Source organism: Cyprinodon variegatus, unplaced genomic scaffold, assembly GCF_000732505.1.
Source record: "Cyprinodon variegatus isolate N-32 unplaced genomic scaffold, C_variegatus-1.0 Scaffold207, whole genome shotgun sequence".
In the NCBI taxonomy this organism is placed as follows: domain Eukaryota; kingdom Metazoa; phylum Chordata; class Actinopteri; order Cyprinodontiformes; family Cyprinodontidae; genus Cyprinodon; species Cyprinodon variegatus.
Genome location: NW_015150660.1, coordinates 246339 through 263992, shown reverse-complemented (window position 1 = coordinate 263992; position 17654 = coordinate 246339). Strand labels below are relative to the sequence as shown.

At 35.2% G+C, this 17654-nt stretch overlaps 1 protein-coding gene across 3 annotated transcripts in view; it reads left to right on the top strand.

Moving 5' to 3' along the window:
* The window catches only part of LOC107088131 (neurobeachin-like), a 142538-nt gene that overhangs the window by 49421 nt on the left and 75463 nt on the right, over positions 1–17654 (top strand). For all 3 annotated transcript variants that reach the window (XM_015380081.1, XM_015380080.1, XM_015380079.1), the window contains exons 3-8: positions 3730–3830; positions 7280–7375; positions 9322–9443; positions 14867–14993; positions 16223–16342; positions 17184–17330. In XM_015380081.1, the coding sequence (XP_015235567.1) occupies positions 3730–3830; positions 7280–7375; positions 9322–9443; positions 14867–14993; positions 16223–16342; positions 17184–17330 (713 nt within the window). The remainder of the gene's footprint in view (positions 1–3729; positions 3831–7279; positions 7376–9321; positions 9444–14866; positions 14994–16222; positions 16343–17183; positions 17331–17654) is intronic.

Sequence of the window (17654 nt, the reverse complement as noted above, 5' to 3'; positions counted from 1 at the left end):
GATTGTAAAAAAGAAAAAATACATTTTGCATTTATGGTTAAAACTAAAAATCTTCCTCAATATGCTCTATTCTGGACTCCAAACTGGAAAAGTTTGAGTTTCACCTGGTTGAATTTAGTAAAAATCTTCTTTAAAGAACATGTTGGCTACGGTATATGATTATTAATCAATTAATGGAAAAGTAATCAACAGATTAATTGATTTGCAAAATAAAAGCTAGTTGCAGCCCTAATTGTGATAATATCGTATTGTCACCCACGTATCGTGACACATTTCCTATCGCAACACCCATCCCGATACTCACCCCTACTCTTTACATGGTCATTAAACAAAAAGCATAATTTTAAGCTACAATGTATTTAATGGAGCATTCTTAAACCCTTATCCAACATAACCTCCATTCGGAGTCTATATTGTGTTTTTGCTGTACGTGGTGGATGACCTCAGAACAGGAAAACATCTGTTTGTAAGGAATATTAGGCCTGTATTATTATGACCAAACAATACCCAAAGCTGCCAGCGCCACTATACCATAGCAGATAAAGGATATACTCTACATGTTTTATTTAACATATGGTAAAACACAAAAAGTAGCAAATAAAATCACACATCTTCATATTATTTGTTTAAAGAGTTTAGGTGCTGGAGCCATGTTTTCAAGCTGCTACTGGTGGAGTAGAAATTTCACACAAGGAAGAAGGATTTTTCCATCAGCGCCTTTTAGAATAACACAAACACCTGCCTTTAATATTGGATTTTACTGTATCTGCAGAACAAATAAAACCCAAACGGTGTTTCCAATAAGCAGCATACAGTTTTTTTTTTTTTTCATCCTGTTGATGGGTAAAATCTTCAATCTTTTTCTTATAGAAAATCTTTCATTATGTTTAATATGCACTAAACTTGCCTAGAATCATTTTTCACATCTAATGTATGTGAACCAGTATGTAGAGGGACTTTACCCTTCCAGTCTTTTCTCTGCATTACTGCATCGACCTTGGCTTCCCTTTAATAACATCTCAGCATGCTCATCCACACACTTAACTGTCCATGTCCTCTCTGTCCTATCCACCGCTGCTAGAGAATATGTTTTATACATAGCTGCATCAGTTTACTGCCAGTTCTCACCAGCTCTCTTTTCTAACTAGGATTTCTGACTTTTTCCTGAAACTATTTAAAATGACCTATATGGATTTATTGTACCAAAACTGGAGCTCTAGGGACCCTGAGGGTAAATCTGGGACATTTTGTATTGCATTTTGCTCTCTAATCAAGCACCTCAGCGAGCTAGCCTTTCTCCTCTATTCCCAGTAGCTGGATTCTGGTTAATGAATCATGGTGGGGACACTCTTCATATCCACCAAGAGGAGCACTTCTCTGAGCAGACTCTTTCACTCTGCAGAGGCTGAATGCTCTGCCTCCGCCATAGCTACTCTGCTAATGTTGTTTGTGCGAAGTGAAGGTCGATGCAGCAGGGAGGTCATCTAGAAATATCCCTGATTTATTGCAGATATGCTAAAGTATGCTATCATTCTACTAAAGTGAAATTATCAAATAGTTTCAACCCAACAAGAAGTCATTTTAGATATGAAGCTGAGAGCATTTGGTCATTTATCATTTAGGATCATGTATGTATATTAAATGAGTTGCTGCAATTTAAATTTCTAGGGTTATTATTACCTTTATTTTAAGATTAATATTCATTTATAATAAATTTTGCATTTTATATTAAATGAAGCTTTCATTTGATGGTTATGGTGAATGTTTCATGCACTTTGATGCCAACTCCAGTTAATTTAGGATTGAATTAATCTTTTGCTTAGAGCAACAAATTTCCCCTGACAAAACTGTAAGGATTTTTTTTGTAATATGGCCCAACTTGAATTGGATTATTTGTAGAAAATGGTCAATATTCAGGTTTTTGCAAGGAGACATTTCAGTCTAAAAGACATTAAAGGTTTATTACCAAAATAAACCAACAAAATAAATGTATTAACAAAGAAGCTGCCCTGTGATTATAAGAAAAAATGTATTCTCTTATATTTCTTCTTCTTATATTTGTTGAGAATGTTATAATTTAAAGTACTTTTATGTGAAAGAACACTTAGGTTTTAATAATTTCTTTATTTACTATCGCAAACAGGCTACTGAGTTGGATTTCAATAATCTTAAATCCAAATGTATTGGAGGCATGAATGATATGGAGTTTTATTCTGGATAAATATAAGAAAAATAACTAATTTTTGAGGAAACTCAAAGGCATTCAAGGCTGTGGGGCTTGAGCAGAGCCTAACAGGGAAGGGATGCTGATCAGTCTTCTCCTGAACTTTGTAATGCATTTATGCATTGGGTTTTAGTTTTTACAAGTAAAAAAAATAACAAAACAAGAAACATCTGTATGTTCTTTGAAAGTGTTATTCTTAGTCAATTCCTTTTACCATATTTTGATTATTAATAAGGGTTACACATTACAATAACCATCAGCACCATCATTTATAAATGATATAAATTTATAAATGGCATGAGAGAACATTTAATCATTTTGTTTATTTATTTAAGGATCCCCATTAGTCTCCATGAGATTAGCGACTACTTTTCCCTGGGTCCATTATCAACTGAAAAACATCACAATCAATACCACTTTTATTAATGTTTAATTCATTTATAAACTGCACATAAACGTTTTATTAAAAGTAAATAGTTCATTAAGGTATCAAGCCCACTGATGTTAGGGGGAAATTAATATGGTAGGGTAAAGTGATCCATTTATTTTTTATTAAAGGTTTAGATGCAGTTTATAAATGATCAAACATCCATAAAACAGCTGTTAAACATTAATAAATGGTCACTTTACCATTTAAAAGTGATGATTTTTATGGTTACTGTAATATAAGAAACACCTGAGAGTAGTTTGTGGCTTAGATTTTTTTAGGTGATATAAAAGCCTTTAATTGATCATATTTAAATCAGTCGTTCAGCCCAAACAGTAATCTGAACAGCAATTAGGAAAATACAATATTTGAAAAATGATAAAGCAATACATTTCCTTTTAAAAATGCGATGAGATGTTTTCTGGTGTTGTGTAAAAACAAAATGCCTTAACTAATGAGATAAATAATCTTATACACATCTGTAAAATGTTGGGAAATAACATGAAAAAAGGTAGGGATGAAAATGCAGCAAACCCTAATTTGACTTATAGCCTTCAAACTACTATCTTTTGATAGTAGTTTGACTGAGTTAGTGTTACTAGTTTATCTGAATGAAGGATTTTTTTTTAACTCCGGCTCTGTCCAAACATCCGCCCTAATCCCTATATATAGCACTATAAAGAGGCTACTCCATTTTAGATGAGTGTCCGAATGTTTAGTGGGTGAAAGAGTAGTGGACTCAAGACAAGCAGTGTAGATCCGTGGTCAGTAGACAAGCAGATGTATCCCAAAATGCTTTGCAAAAGCTCACCTTGCAAAAGGTCATAGGATCTGTCTTGGGGGTGAGAGGGGATGGAGCCTGAGTCATGTGACCAACACGGAGTGAAAAATAGTGATCATCTGTAACTGTGTTCATTATAAACTCCACTATATATTCCCCACTCTATATAGTGATTGAGGGATTTAAGGGCGGATGTTCGGATACAGCCTCTCCTTGTATATGAACTGTTGAACCAAGTTTAGGACCTCATCACACACACAGAGATAGCCATAACTTTCTGCTCTTGTGTTTCCTCAGACCTCCTGGTGGATATGCTGGGAGTCCTGGCTAGTTACAGCATCACAGTCAAGGAACTGAAGCTTCTCTTCAGCATGCTGAGAGGAGAAAATGGCATCTGGGTAAGTTGGTGCAGTTCCTGCGCAGAAACGTATAGTTGCCTGAAGTATTATTAGTTTAAAAGCAAAAAGCAGTAGTAAGCAGTAGGGAACTGTAGACGTAAATGATAAATTCAAGGAATATTATTTCTAAAATCCTAAGAAGTTTTTTCTTGAGTTTTTTTTTTTTTTAACTAAAACTACAAATTGTTAAATAATAATATATGAAGTCACTGACACTGTCACATCGAACTAATATCAGCATTTCTTCCCAACATCTTTCAAATTCATTCATCAAAGGCAATAAGAAGACCAATTATACAATTATATTATTAGGAATATTTAAAGTATTAAAAGTATTTAATGTTTAATTATAAAGCATAACTGTATATTTTTTTTGTTAAGTACACTAATTGTTAGTAAAAAAAATTACTCATCTTCAAAATGACAGATCTGAACAGGCATCTCCATAAGGAGCTGGTGGCTGGGATTCTGGGGTTTAGTTATCCAGACTTTATCAAATTGTGCTTTTCCATATACCGTTTTCTTCTTTTAAGAGACATAATGTTGGTTAAACAGGACAGATTTTCATGCATAATTCTTTAAAGAAACGCTCTATAATAATAAAGTGCAGTCCGACCTATATAAATCAATCCGTTCAACATGAATAATGTGTCGGTGATGATGGGTGAAGGACTAGAAATGAAGGCATGTAACACATAAATCACAGTCCTTGGGTTTCTTAAAGGGCACTTTAACGAAAATGTAACACCTTTGTATATATTTCTTTATTTTCTTTCAGTTTTACTTGTATGTCTTTGTCTTCTTACTGCCTTTAAATTAGATTTTCCTCTGATTCTAGGACTCTTTTATCCATTTACAATAGTGGTCAAAGCTAAATTTATTCCAAATGAGATTAATTATACAGAAAGAGTCTGTGGTGTGATTAGTCTGGGTGTCACTTAATGGGATTATTGTGCTAATAGACTTGAATAAAAGAGGATGCGCTTGTGTTTTTGTTTGCTGTGTATCTGTCTGCATTGATTTGTAAGTGAATGTAGAGACAAGAGTTATTTGTGTTTTTGTTAAGGTGTTTTTTTTGGGTGGGGGGGGGGGTATGGAGGGGCTTTTCTTCCTCCCTCTCTCTTGTAATTGGCTTGATGGCAGCAGCGGAGGAGGGACTGCGTTATTGGCATTAGGAGTATTAGAAGCTTGATGAAAATAGCAGTGACAGCCCAATCAGGTGTGAAGGTGAAACATTTAGTGCAGTTCAATATACTCAGACTCCCTTTATATGTAACTACTATTCTGTTTCTAAACACAGAACAGCTCCATTGAATTAAACGGTTTTGCTCAAGGGCACGCTGTTTTTTCTTTCTTCCTTCTGACAGGTTGTATAACCGCCGCTCTCCACAGGCACCAATGCAAAACCTAACTTTTCAGATAGAGATGGAAAGTTTCCTTTTTCTAATTTCTGCAAATAATCTGAATCATCCTTCACTCTGCATCTTTGTTTTTCATATGATCTTATACCTTATAGCGTCTTTCTGTTTGAGCCACTGTACTAGAACCTGTTAATGAGATTACTCCTGGTGCTGGGAATGAAAAGTGATTAGTTTAAGATCAGACAGGCTTCCTGTTGTCGTAATCTGACCCGCTCCCTGTAGTTTACCGATTAGCTCAGCTGCCGGCCACTTGGTCTCACAGCTTTAGAAGAGAGGGTTTAAAACTGAGCTGTGCAAAGATGTTTTTATGAGGTGAAAGTCCATGTGAAAACAGCCAATGCAGGGTTTCTAAATCTGTGTATTTACAGATTTCCAGTAAAAGTAGAAACAACCCAGGATCCCAACCCCCATTTCCAAAAACCCTTTACTCTTTGTCTACTTTGATTGGTCCACCCTTGATCAGGCTGAAATCTGAACATTTTAAATTTCTTTTCCAGGAATGCCAGTAGAACAAGGTACGAATTTCATTACTGTCCTTGTTGGGTCAGATTTGGCAGAAGAGGTCATTAGAAAACATTGAAATTTCCTGTTTGATTTAATGCAGATTTGTAATCCTCTTTTGCAGAATTGTATTCTCTCAAAGCTTTGTAGAAATGGGAATGTTTCACTAATTTCAGCTGCACATTAATACATACAATATAAAAAAAATCCTAACCTAGAAGTGAAACTCATAGATTAGTTGAACAGTTTTGAACTGTATTTCAAGTGTTTTTTTTATTATTTGGTGGACAGCTAATGAGATTCAGTTTATTAGAAAAGAGGACTAGTTAAAAATACCGTTTTGAACTCAAACTGTATGTAATGATTGAGCTGATTGTTGTCCAGCAGACAGGCATGGACAAAAGCCCTCCTTAAGTGGGATAGGTTCCAAAAGGTCATTTTTAAAGAAAGGTTAGGTTCACCGAGCTATTTTACCTACAGTGTAGCACAGTATGAAAAAAAAACAAGCAAAAATAAATTTTGTGGTAGAAAGTGCACTGTAAACAGAGATAAGTGCAGCTTTGAGAGGATTGTTAATCTGAGCCCACTGAAGAGGCTGGGGAAGATTCACATGGACTCCATCTACAGGGAGCGTTCTAAGAGAATACAAAGACGTATCCAGCTAATGGCTGCAAAGGTCAAATTCCTTGTGTTAAGCCATTTCTAAACTAAGATCAGCATTAGAGCACATTGTGTGGCCTGAAATAAAAAAATAGCTAGATTTTGCATTATCATTGAAAATTATGAAAATCAGAATTGATGGGTTGATTCACTGTAAAGGCGCCTGACTGATTATTTTGTGTGTATATATATATATATATATATATATATATACATAGAAAATTATCAGTCAGGTGCCTTTACAGTGAATCGGGTGAGACAGAGGCATGGATTGAGTGGATTGATCACTGACCGTGAGCCATAATGACCAAAATTAATAAACAGTAAACAGTTGAAATGTAGCACCATGTTATTTGAATCTATGCAATAACTTTTTGAAGTGAATTTCTAAAATATTTTTTCAAATAACTTTGATTTCTTTTCATATAGATTTACCTAAAAAAAAAACGTTGTCCTTCTCCATTAATTGACCCTTTAGAGGAGCTGATGCATGACCACGCTCGACCACCTCTGGTCACTGATCGACGGTCCGTACCGTCAGCTCTTTCACAGCTCCTCCGCTGTCCAATAACGATCGTCACCCCGTCCACGTTGCCCCCATTTCCTTGTGCATTCCCATTCCTCCTCCCTCAGCAGACCTCTCAGGGGACAGATCGATTAAGGGGCACCATGGTATTGAGGGGTTGTTATTGAGGGAGGGAGGAGGTGATTGAAGACTCATTGATCCACGGTGTTTGCGGTAGAGATTTGAAGCCACACAGTTATTTCTCTTTTTTTTTTTTGAACAGTGTCTCTCTGCTCTCCCTCTGATGGACAGCTTTTGTGATGTAATCAGGACTGAATTTACTTTCTCGTCTCCTCTTCCAGCCAAGACACGCAATCAAGCTGTTGTCAGTGTTGAACCAGATGCCTCAGAGGCACGGCCCTGACACGTTCTTCAACTTCCCCGGACGCAGTGCAGCGGTGAGACACTTGCAACTCTTTCCTTTTTTGTAGATTTATTCTTTTAGCTTCTTAATACCTTCATTTCCTTTCACTTCATGTAAACCTTCGGTCCATACATTCCACCAAAAAAATATAAACATTTTGTACTTATGATGGTCATACAGTGAATCTCAAAAGTGTACAGCATCCTGTTAAAGTGTCAGATTTATTGGTTACGTAAGAAACATGATTATCCTTCAAAACTGTGTAATATTTGATTTATTTTTACATAAACAAAATAAAAAACTTATTAAAAAACCTGGTTGCAAACATTTGCATTGTATTAAACCTTCTTAAAGCACCTTTTCCTTCAGTTTTAGTCTGCAGTCTTTTTTTTTTTTGAAGTCTGTTAGCTTTTTTTAATCTTTAACATGTTTTACTCACTCTATCCTGCCAAAGCTTTCAAGATCTGTCAGATTTTGAGTGCATTTCTTTTCTACTGCTTTCATTCTAGTACGTCTAGTACGTCTTTTTTTTTTTTTTTTTTCTCCCCTTGAAGCCCTTTTTTTGGTTGATTAGGATGGATCAAATCCCTCTTCAATTTTACCTTAATAGCAAATGGCTTAGAGTTTGGGGTCAAAACTGCATTTCATTTCATCCATCCTCACAAAACTTCCAGTTTCACTCTTAGAAAATGAACCCACAGGGAGTATGGTGTTTCTTTCAAGATGGGTAATATGTTGGGGAAAATTGTTTTAGATATTTTGGCAGCTGCTTTAGTTTTGCTTAAGGCCTGTTGGCAGCAGTTCTTAACAGTTTGTATATTTCTTGTGTTTGTCAGATAGACCATTGCCATTGAGCTGGGGTGAAAGGGGAATTTTAATGTGTTCATGTTTGGTTGGAAGCTCTTTTTATTTTTAGATGATTACATTTCCTAAAAAATCTTTTTTATGCTACACATTCTGTTTTCTAACCCTAAAAAAAACATTTTCAGTGCTAAATTAAAACATGAGCTGTTGCACATGTAAAAGGCATGAAAAGAAATGTCAGTGAATGTATCATTTAGAGCTGGGGTTCCAAAAGTGGTAGTCCGGACCCCCGGGGGTGTCGTGATCCATTAAGTGGGTTGGAAGATAGTTTTAATAGTTATTGGGATGTGATTCCTTTGGTATATAGGTAATATATCTTAAACATCAATGTGAATACCTCATGAAGTAAGTTTAATTTAAGATGTCAAATGTATTTATTTACTTTTTAAATCTAATCCATGATTCAAATATTAAATAATAGTAATTGTAAAAAGCAAAAAATAATAATTGATTTTGTATTTGTATAACTAAAAAAACATTTAACATGATGGATTCAATGATTTATTGACAAAGTAAAATGCATTTAGTTTAAAATGAATTTTAAATGTATAAATAAATTCAAGGTAAATACAGTATATGTATTTTCAGGGGGGCCCCAGTCTGATGCTTTGTTGTTTTTTGGGGTCACAGGCTGAAATGTTTGAATATTTATTGCTGTGTTCCTTTTTCTGTAACCCTCTGCTGAATGATACCTCTGTGCATTTAGATCTTCTGGATGATGACTCATTATGGATTTATATAAAGGATTGAGATGAGTAAATACCATCAAAGCTGTTTAGGTTTATGACTAAACAATTCAATTTACTATAATAGATTTTAGCGCATTCTGTAGAAAATTGAATAATTTCAATGTTTATTTTTTTTAATCAGCTCAAAAATCGCCTGGTAGTTGATTTGTACACCATGCATATTATATAATGTTCTATATTTATCAGTTATGATTTAATATTTAATAATGACATTTATGTATCATTATTTACATTCTATTTAATTTCCCTTATTATTATTATTATTAACCTGGCCTATCAATAGCTGTCTGCATACTTTTGAGATCCACTTTAATTGCATGTTTGTTGCGTTGTTGTTAAACGAGGTGTTTTGTGTATCCCTTACCAGGCTATAGCATTGCCACCAATTGCCAAGTGGCCGTACCAAAATGGATTTACTATCAACACCTGGTTCAGACAAGATCCGCTCAACAACATAAACGTGGACAAAGACAAACCGTACCTCTACTGGTGAGTTGAAACACCCCTGTACTTAAACCGGAACTAAAGGGAAACTTTGATTTTGTAAAATAAATGTTATCAAATGTATGTTTTTATCTCTTTTTCCACTTACAGCATTATATAATTGTAACAAGCTTGGTCTTAAAGAACAAAATACATAAATCTTTTTTTTTAAACCTTTTTTTTTTTTTTACCATGTCTATTTTTTAGCGTCCAGTGATGCCTTTTTTTCCCCTCAAAATAACCCTTGCTATTGAAACTGATTCATAAATCAAATAATGCAAAAATAACACCACATCTGAATGAAGAGGCTGGGTTGACTTTCAATTCAGTTCAATTCAGTTTATTTATATAGCGCCAATTTGCAACACATGTCATCTCAAGGCTCTTTACAGAGATAATTCAACAAGATCATACAATCAGATTGATTCAAAGTTTTCTATCTAAGGAAATCCAATTGATTGCATTGACTCATTGGCTCAAAGGCAATCCTTCGCACAGAGCATGGTTATAGTGACTGTAGAGAGGAAAACGCCTCCAGCAGAACCAGGCTCAGTGTGAGCTGCTATCTGCCGAGGGTGACTGGGGTTCAAGGGGATAGAAGCAGACATAGAAAAAGAAGCAGAGATACAAAAGGCAACAGTCCACCAGCTCTACAGGCGGCCCCATCCTGGAAACACACAGCCAGACAGACGACCTCACAGCCAGCTCCCATGTCAGAGAATGAAAAAGAGCACATGCATTTAGTCGCAGTCAGAGAAACAGGACTACACTGAAAAACAGGCAAAGTGCCAACATCTATAAACAAAGGTGTTGATGGTAGCAGCAAAGCTGATATTTCTCTCCAGAATAGAGTCACAGCCAATCAGAACAGACCAGATGAAGCTACTATGAGAAAAAGCAGAGAGAGCATAATGTTAGAGATTGAACTACTGTAACAGATTCTGCAGAGTGGGAGAATAGAGATAGAATGAAGCAGCATGATGAAAAAGGGATCCCTATGTCCTCCAGAAGTCTAAACCTATAGCAGTATAAATATAGAGATAGCTCTGAATAACCTGAGCCACTCTAACTATAAGCTTTATCAAAAGGAGAGTTTTAAGCCTTTCATGTGTCCAGGTTGACAAAAAGATAGTTGGATTAAAGGAAGCTTCTGCACAAAGCAGAAAGTAAAGTCTGATACTTTCCACAACAATAATTAGTTGATTGATTTTTAGCTCTGTTATTTCCTGTAATGTAAATCTTTTAAGCATGGCAGATGATGGAAGTATAATGTGCACACAATTAGTCTTTTTCATCCACAAAAGGTGAAAGAATTACTGAGAAGAGATATTGGCTACACAATAAAAGACATGCATGACTAAAAACTGCGGCTGTGATTTTCTTTAGCTTTGGATGTTAAGTTTAGCTTTTAGTTTAAGAATATATGTGATGAATATTTTCTTAACTCGGTCATTAAAGCATTCTAACACTGTATTTCTAAAGGGAGGCCAGTATGAACTTGTAAACCATAATTTCTAAATACAATCTGAAAGTGATTGCTGAAAAATTTAAATATAAAATAATAGGTTTATTATGTTTATATATTTTATAAGGTTTGACCTGAAACCTGTCAGAATCGTTTCACAGGTATTTACAAGGTTTTATAGTTAATTACATTTCATGGTGTTTGTATGAGCCATCTGGATTAAGTAGTATTAAAAATACTTTAACGTCTCTCACTGAAAGGTCTCGACGGCTCAATGATGAAGCTGAATAAATTTGTTTGAAAAAAGAAAAACCTAAATTCAGATAACGTTTACTTTGTCTTGTTTGTTTAAAAAATTATATATTATTCAATAGTTACCAAAATATGATCATGCAACACTAGCACTTGTTTCTTTTTGCAATTTGCTTAATTATAAATTATGCAAACACATTTTACCTCCTTCCTTCTATGCAGGAAACAACATGAAACAACTGTAGTGTTTTTCAATATTTAGATATTTGTCAATATTGAGTCAATGTACAAAAAATGTTGTCTTAAAGCTCTTTACAGAAATAAAACTGGGAAAAAAAAGAAAAATGTGTCATGGGGATAAAAATACAATTAAGAAAGTTTTTTTTTTTTTTACTGAATTTATACAGCTTTTTTAAACCTTTTTATCTGGATCTGCTGCTTCATGGAACAATATTAAGTTACTCTTTCTTTACAAAAGCAAAAGGTCTATTAAATTAAACATGCATCCTCACAGCGAACTCTTTGAATCTCCTTAGATTTTATGCAAAATATTACAACAAAGATGTGTAAAATTGCAGAGTAGAAGGAAAAAAGTATTTTCATGTTTGTTTTAATGATAAAAACTTTTATATTTTCTTACCACTTTGTTCTCCTCTTCAACAAAACTCTCAGTCATATTCATTGAAGTTAATATTTGAATTGGGACCAAATAGGATAAAGTTGAAAGAATATATAATCCCTAGAAGATTCTCTGTAGACCTTATGGTAGATTTTTATAGTATGTTGTCCATTCATTTTTAAAATCATGAACATATTTGAAGTACATTCAAATATTTATTGGATACATTTTTTTAGTTCTCTACTAAAGCGTTTTAAAGATCCTATTGCCTGCTGTTTACATGATATATGTGGCTGATCATTTCAATTTCCGTATCGTATCTCAGTGGAATATTTTAATCACTACAAAGGTTTTGAGCTCTATGATGATTGATGTCCATATGGTTTAGTTAAAATAAAAACATGAAATGTAAGAGATATTTCACAAATTAAGATGAAATTATTTTGTTGCTGCTTCAGGATTTGTCTACTCTTTTCTATTATGAAGTTAGGCTTCACAATAGAAAAGAATGGCCTTAACTTTCTTTGTATAGAAGATGTGCAACAATATGGCTGAGCTTTCTCTCATTTATGAATAGTAGGTTATCTTAAAATGACTATTACAAATATAGAACTTTTTTCAGTGGTGATCAGGAGGATAATGACATCATTATAAAAGCTAAGGTATTTATATATATTTGTTATGAGCATTTTCTGTGCTTCTAGTCAACATGTAGGTAGCTAACCCTAGGGATGCAGGGGCAGCAGCCCCCAAAAATTCCAAGATAATGTGTTCAATTTAGCATTTTTTAAAGTTTGAAGTTAATTAGATTATTTTTAATAGAGCAATAAATTCAGCTCTAGTTTCGGGGATTGATCTCTCTATACAAGCTGAAAGAAGAGCTTTTCCATGTAATATTAGACCTGAGGTGTTTTCACAATGGATGTATGCAATCCTACTTGCTAAAAGTAACCAAAAACTTTTATTCAAAGCATGATTTTGCATTTCTGAGTCATGCATGTTAAAAAATAAATAATTAAAAAAAAACTCTGAAGAGAGCTTTTGTTGAAGACCTCTAAATTGTAAAAACCTGAGTGAGAGAACAGAGTGACATAAACAGTGAGGTAAAAGGTAAATAGATTATTGATTTGGGGCAAAACTTTAAATGTCAAGACACTCCATTATCAGCGTACAGTTTGTTGATTGCCTCTGTTTGCTGTGCACCTATGCACCCTGCTTGTCTTCCTGTTAGTGTTGTAAGAGCAAGCTGTAAGCTGGTTTAACGCGTCATTACTTTTTACCTTTTATTTAATTTAACCCCTTTTTCGATGTGATGCTAACTAGCAGCCTCCTCATTCACCTTTGCCCTGATCCCCACTCAGAAAAGTTAGTCATTACCACCAACAAACGAATTAAAACGAAGCAGGACGTAATCTCCTGAAGGAAGGATACTATCACAGAGATGAGCTCTAATCATGTAAAGCGTTAGGATGTAATCCTGTTACCTTAGTAACCGTTTGTCAGGTTGTCATGGCAAAAACGGGCGAGAGAGGGAGGTTGTCGTCCTCTGTTCTGGCCCAGGTCTTATCATCCTCCCCCAGATGCAGCTGCTTTCTCGAGCAGCGTGTTTGACAGTAGCCCATGCAGCTGCGTGACGGCCACGATAACGCACATTTACGCGCTCCTAATGCACACCAAGGATTCGCTCAAGAGGGATTTATATCTGCTCTCCGGATTTGCAGCATGTGTGATCCTTCTGGGCCTATTTTAGGACAGAAATGTGTCTTAGCTGTGAAACTGTGCCGTGCGTGGATGTTATGAGAGTGGGAAGATAAATATTATGAGGGATAAATAAAAGGAAAAAAGGATTAGTAATATTCTTTAAAATTGTGTAGTCTATGGTCCTTGGGGTTCCTGGAAATAAAAGAAAAATTGGTTTTAAGTCACTGGCTTGAAAAATTAAGTGGCTGTTCTCTTTCCAAATTCAGACCAACATTCATATGAAATAAATATAAAATAAATAAAGGCCATCCTAAACTAAAATACTGATTGTGCCACCTACTGTGGCCGTAACAGACATGGAGCAGATTTCTTTCTCAGTTCTCCTATGAAACCATTTCTAAATAAACTGAAACTATTAGATGTTTTCATTCATGGTCTTTCACCCATCGCAGAAACCTCTAGTCCTTGGTTATCTGGGCATTTTTTTCCTCAAACAGACATGTTCGGTGGAGTTATTAAATATATAAATCAATATTTACACAGTGATCATTCTCCTTCGCAGCTTTTATTCTTTAAACTGTTCATTCACGACCTGCTCTTTGATGTTTTATCCATTTAAGTTATTTACAATAACTGGAAATTTTCTGTTACATTGCTGTGGAGAAGTTTTGAACCTCTTTTGCTTTCTGACGGGTCTTCATTCAGCCACACTCGTAGTTCTGCAGTATTTTTCATGGAAACCCCAGAATACACTCTTGGAGTAACTTTGGTAGGCAGGGTGTTTCTAGGTACGATGGTCACAGTTTGATGTCTTCATTCCTGGATAACGGCTCCAGTTGCAGTCCCAAAATCTTCTTTGAATCCTCCTTTAAACTGATGGGAAAGTTTACATACCCTTCCATTGAAGACAGAAAAATAATCAGCTCAAACTAATAAATAAAAACATATAAAATGGAAATCATGGTGTATATACTTATATATATATGTATATGTCTCTCTCTATATAATATATTATAATATAATAATACATGTATATGTGTATATATGTATGTATATATATGTATACGTATATATGTTTGTGTATATGTATATATTTGTATGTGTTTATATATATATATATATATATATATATATATATACATACATACATACATACATACATACATACATACATACATACATACATACATATAAGGAAAAGAAAAAATCGATTTCTTCTTGGCCTTGTGTTTGCTGCCTAAAATATTTATTGTAAATGCTCTTATATTTATTCATTTAATTGTTGTTTTATGTAAAAAGTAAATAAACCAAAGACATTTCAGGATTGGTCATGTTTGTTGATATTAAACTAATTTATTTTTATAGAAACTATTCTTTCTTGTTCTTCCTCAGTTTTCGCACGAGTAAAGGGATCGGTTACTCTGCTCACTTTGTGGGAAACTGCCTTATTGTGACATCTTTGAAGTCCAAAGGAAAAGGCTTCCAGCACTGTGTAAAATACGACTTCCAACCACGTAAGGTAAGATAACCCGCAGTCTAGAAATCTTAAGCCGCTGATTCAAATAGACAGAGTGTTCTGCTGCTCTCTCCTTCTTATATCGCTCGGTGCACCGAATGTTGATGAGCCTCGATAAGGTCTGTCAATTAAGGCCCCCTCTGCCGTGTCGTCAGCAGTTTGCTGCTGTCCTAGACAAAAACACCCACACAAGTCCTTGCGTGTGCCCGTAAACAAACGCACATTCGGTTGATGAGATGGCCTTCTGCAGTATTTGCTGACCCAGTGGAATTCTGGCACAGCCTAACAAAGTTCCCTGTGGTTTCATCTGATCAATTTGTATGTCACCCTCATTTGTCTGGTTAGTGTGTGGGTTAATGTTCATGTTTAAGTGTGGGCTGGAGAAGTGAACGATTACCTCCCTCATGATTGCTGAACCTCACAGAAATTTACATTTTCTTCCTGAAAGATTTTTAAGTATGGGATTCATTTTTAACAGGCAGTCATAGGCAGCCTTACTTTGAGAGGTTTCCTCCTGCTGAAAAGACAGAAATGAGTACAATGACTAATGAGATTTTTACATTTTACATATTATGAAAAAGTCAGATGTTTTATGTTGGTATTTTCCAGGTCTAGGTAAGTACGGAAAAAGACAATGGAGGATGGGAAGTTTGCATTATCAAACTTTAACTGGTTGTCCCTCCTTCTGACTTCCTTTATTCCAGTATCTTGTTTTTCGGATTTTATACTTAAATTCTGAACATTGTAAGCCAATGCTTAATTTCAGTGTTTAATTAGAAATTATCAAATAAATTGTAGGGAAGTACCGATTAATCGTTTGGCCAATAGATTGCCTTAGAATTCCTTAATTTTGTTAGATTGGTGATTGGCCGATACTAAGATTTAAAACCAATCACATCTACGTCTGCAAAGGTCTGAAAATCTCCCACTTTATTTTATTGTTCCACAGGGACTAATTAATTTATCTCTATCAGTAATATAAGGTTAAAATATTAAAGGTAACTTATGATCTTATAACAACTTATGGTACCAGTTATTTTTAATAAAATCTGTATCGGTCAAAATCTGAATCGGCATGTTAGACTTTTCAAAAATCGCAAATCTGATCTGGCCAGATTTTTTAAGGGAAGTGGTTTGATATAGCTAAATTATGACCATAATATTGATATACTGTACAGATTGAGCTAATTGATGTTGTTTTCATGTTTTGTTTTTTTTGTTTTTTTTTCCAGTGGTACATGATCAGCATCGTCCACATCTATAACCGCTGGAGAAACTCAGAGATCCGCTGCTACGTCAACGGTCAGCTGGTCTCCTATGGCGACATGGCATGGCATGTCAACACCAATGATGTAAGGATGTTATCGATGCTGTCTTTAATAATAAACAACTTATTATGGAACAAGGGTTCACAGGACCAGTTTTTTTTTAATGGCTTCTAGAGATTTCTTTTTTTCGTAATTCATCTTTGGCTACCTAACAAGTGCTTCTGATAAAGCTTTGGAATCGAGTATTGCTTTGGCTTTGCTTCAAGCTTTTCCTCATGTTGCGATCTTGGCAAACATATAAGGTGTGCCCTCTGCATTTGCCAGCTGCAGCAGACTTGCCCTTGGGCTCTTTTCCAGCACAACTCGCCCAACTTCCAACTTTTCCATTTATCCAGGGACAGGTAGCCTGACCTCACAGCATCATGTCATGCTTACTTCCTCATAGGTTCTCTACTTTTTGCTGCAGTTACAGTAGGGCTGGAGATTACACATTTACCTGGCCTTGAGGCAAGGTGTTTTATCTTGTGCAGCTCATCAGAAAAAAAGAAACCAGAGGTGAAAGAACAGGTCTCAAAATGCACCGATCTTATCACAGTTTGTTTTCTCTTGAAGGCTGGAGATAAAATGTTTGTCATCATTTTTAAACAGCAGAGCTGGGCAGATCTGATTGTGATAAAGGATATTAAAGGGATGTAGCTGCTGAGAGACGAGTGGACTGAAGGAACATATAGAAGGTGTTAGTGAAGTTGGAGGAGAAGAAAATAGAAGCCAGCAGTCGTTAAAGATTCTCCTGCTTTCCTCCGTCCACAAAAGGGTTTTTATCCCTTTGAACAGAGGCCAAAAGTTAAAAACATAGAAGGATTAAAGATAATACTTAATGTTATGAAATAACATTCTGAATTAATGATTATTCTTTGTTTTTCAGAGCTATGACAAGTGTTTTCTGGGTTCATCAGAGACGGCAGATGCAAACCGAGTCTTCTGTGGTCAGCTTGGAGCCATTTATGTTTTCAGTGAAGCTCTCAATCCTGCACAGATATTTGCCATCCATCAGCTTGGTCCGGGATACAAGGTATATTTCTACTACAGATCACATCTCCACCTCTGGATTTTTTTTCTTAGATTTAAACTGAATTGATGTGAGGCACATTTTTTTGTTTTTGTTTGTTTAATTATCTTGATGTTGTTGTTACCCTGCTGACAATGGATCTGATGGTACTGCTGGGGATCATTGTGCATCTTAATTTGTTTTATTAAAATAAAAATTATTTCTAGTACTGGGAAAGTCATGAAAAAGATACATGATACGGGGGCAGAGTCGGAAACCCCAGGTTTTCTTTCAAATCCAAGGACTCTAAATCATCCAGGTAATTAACCTGGCCAGTATTTATAAAAT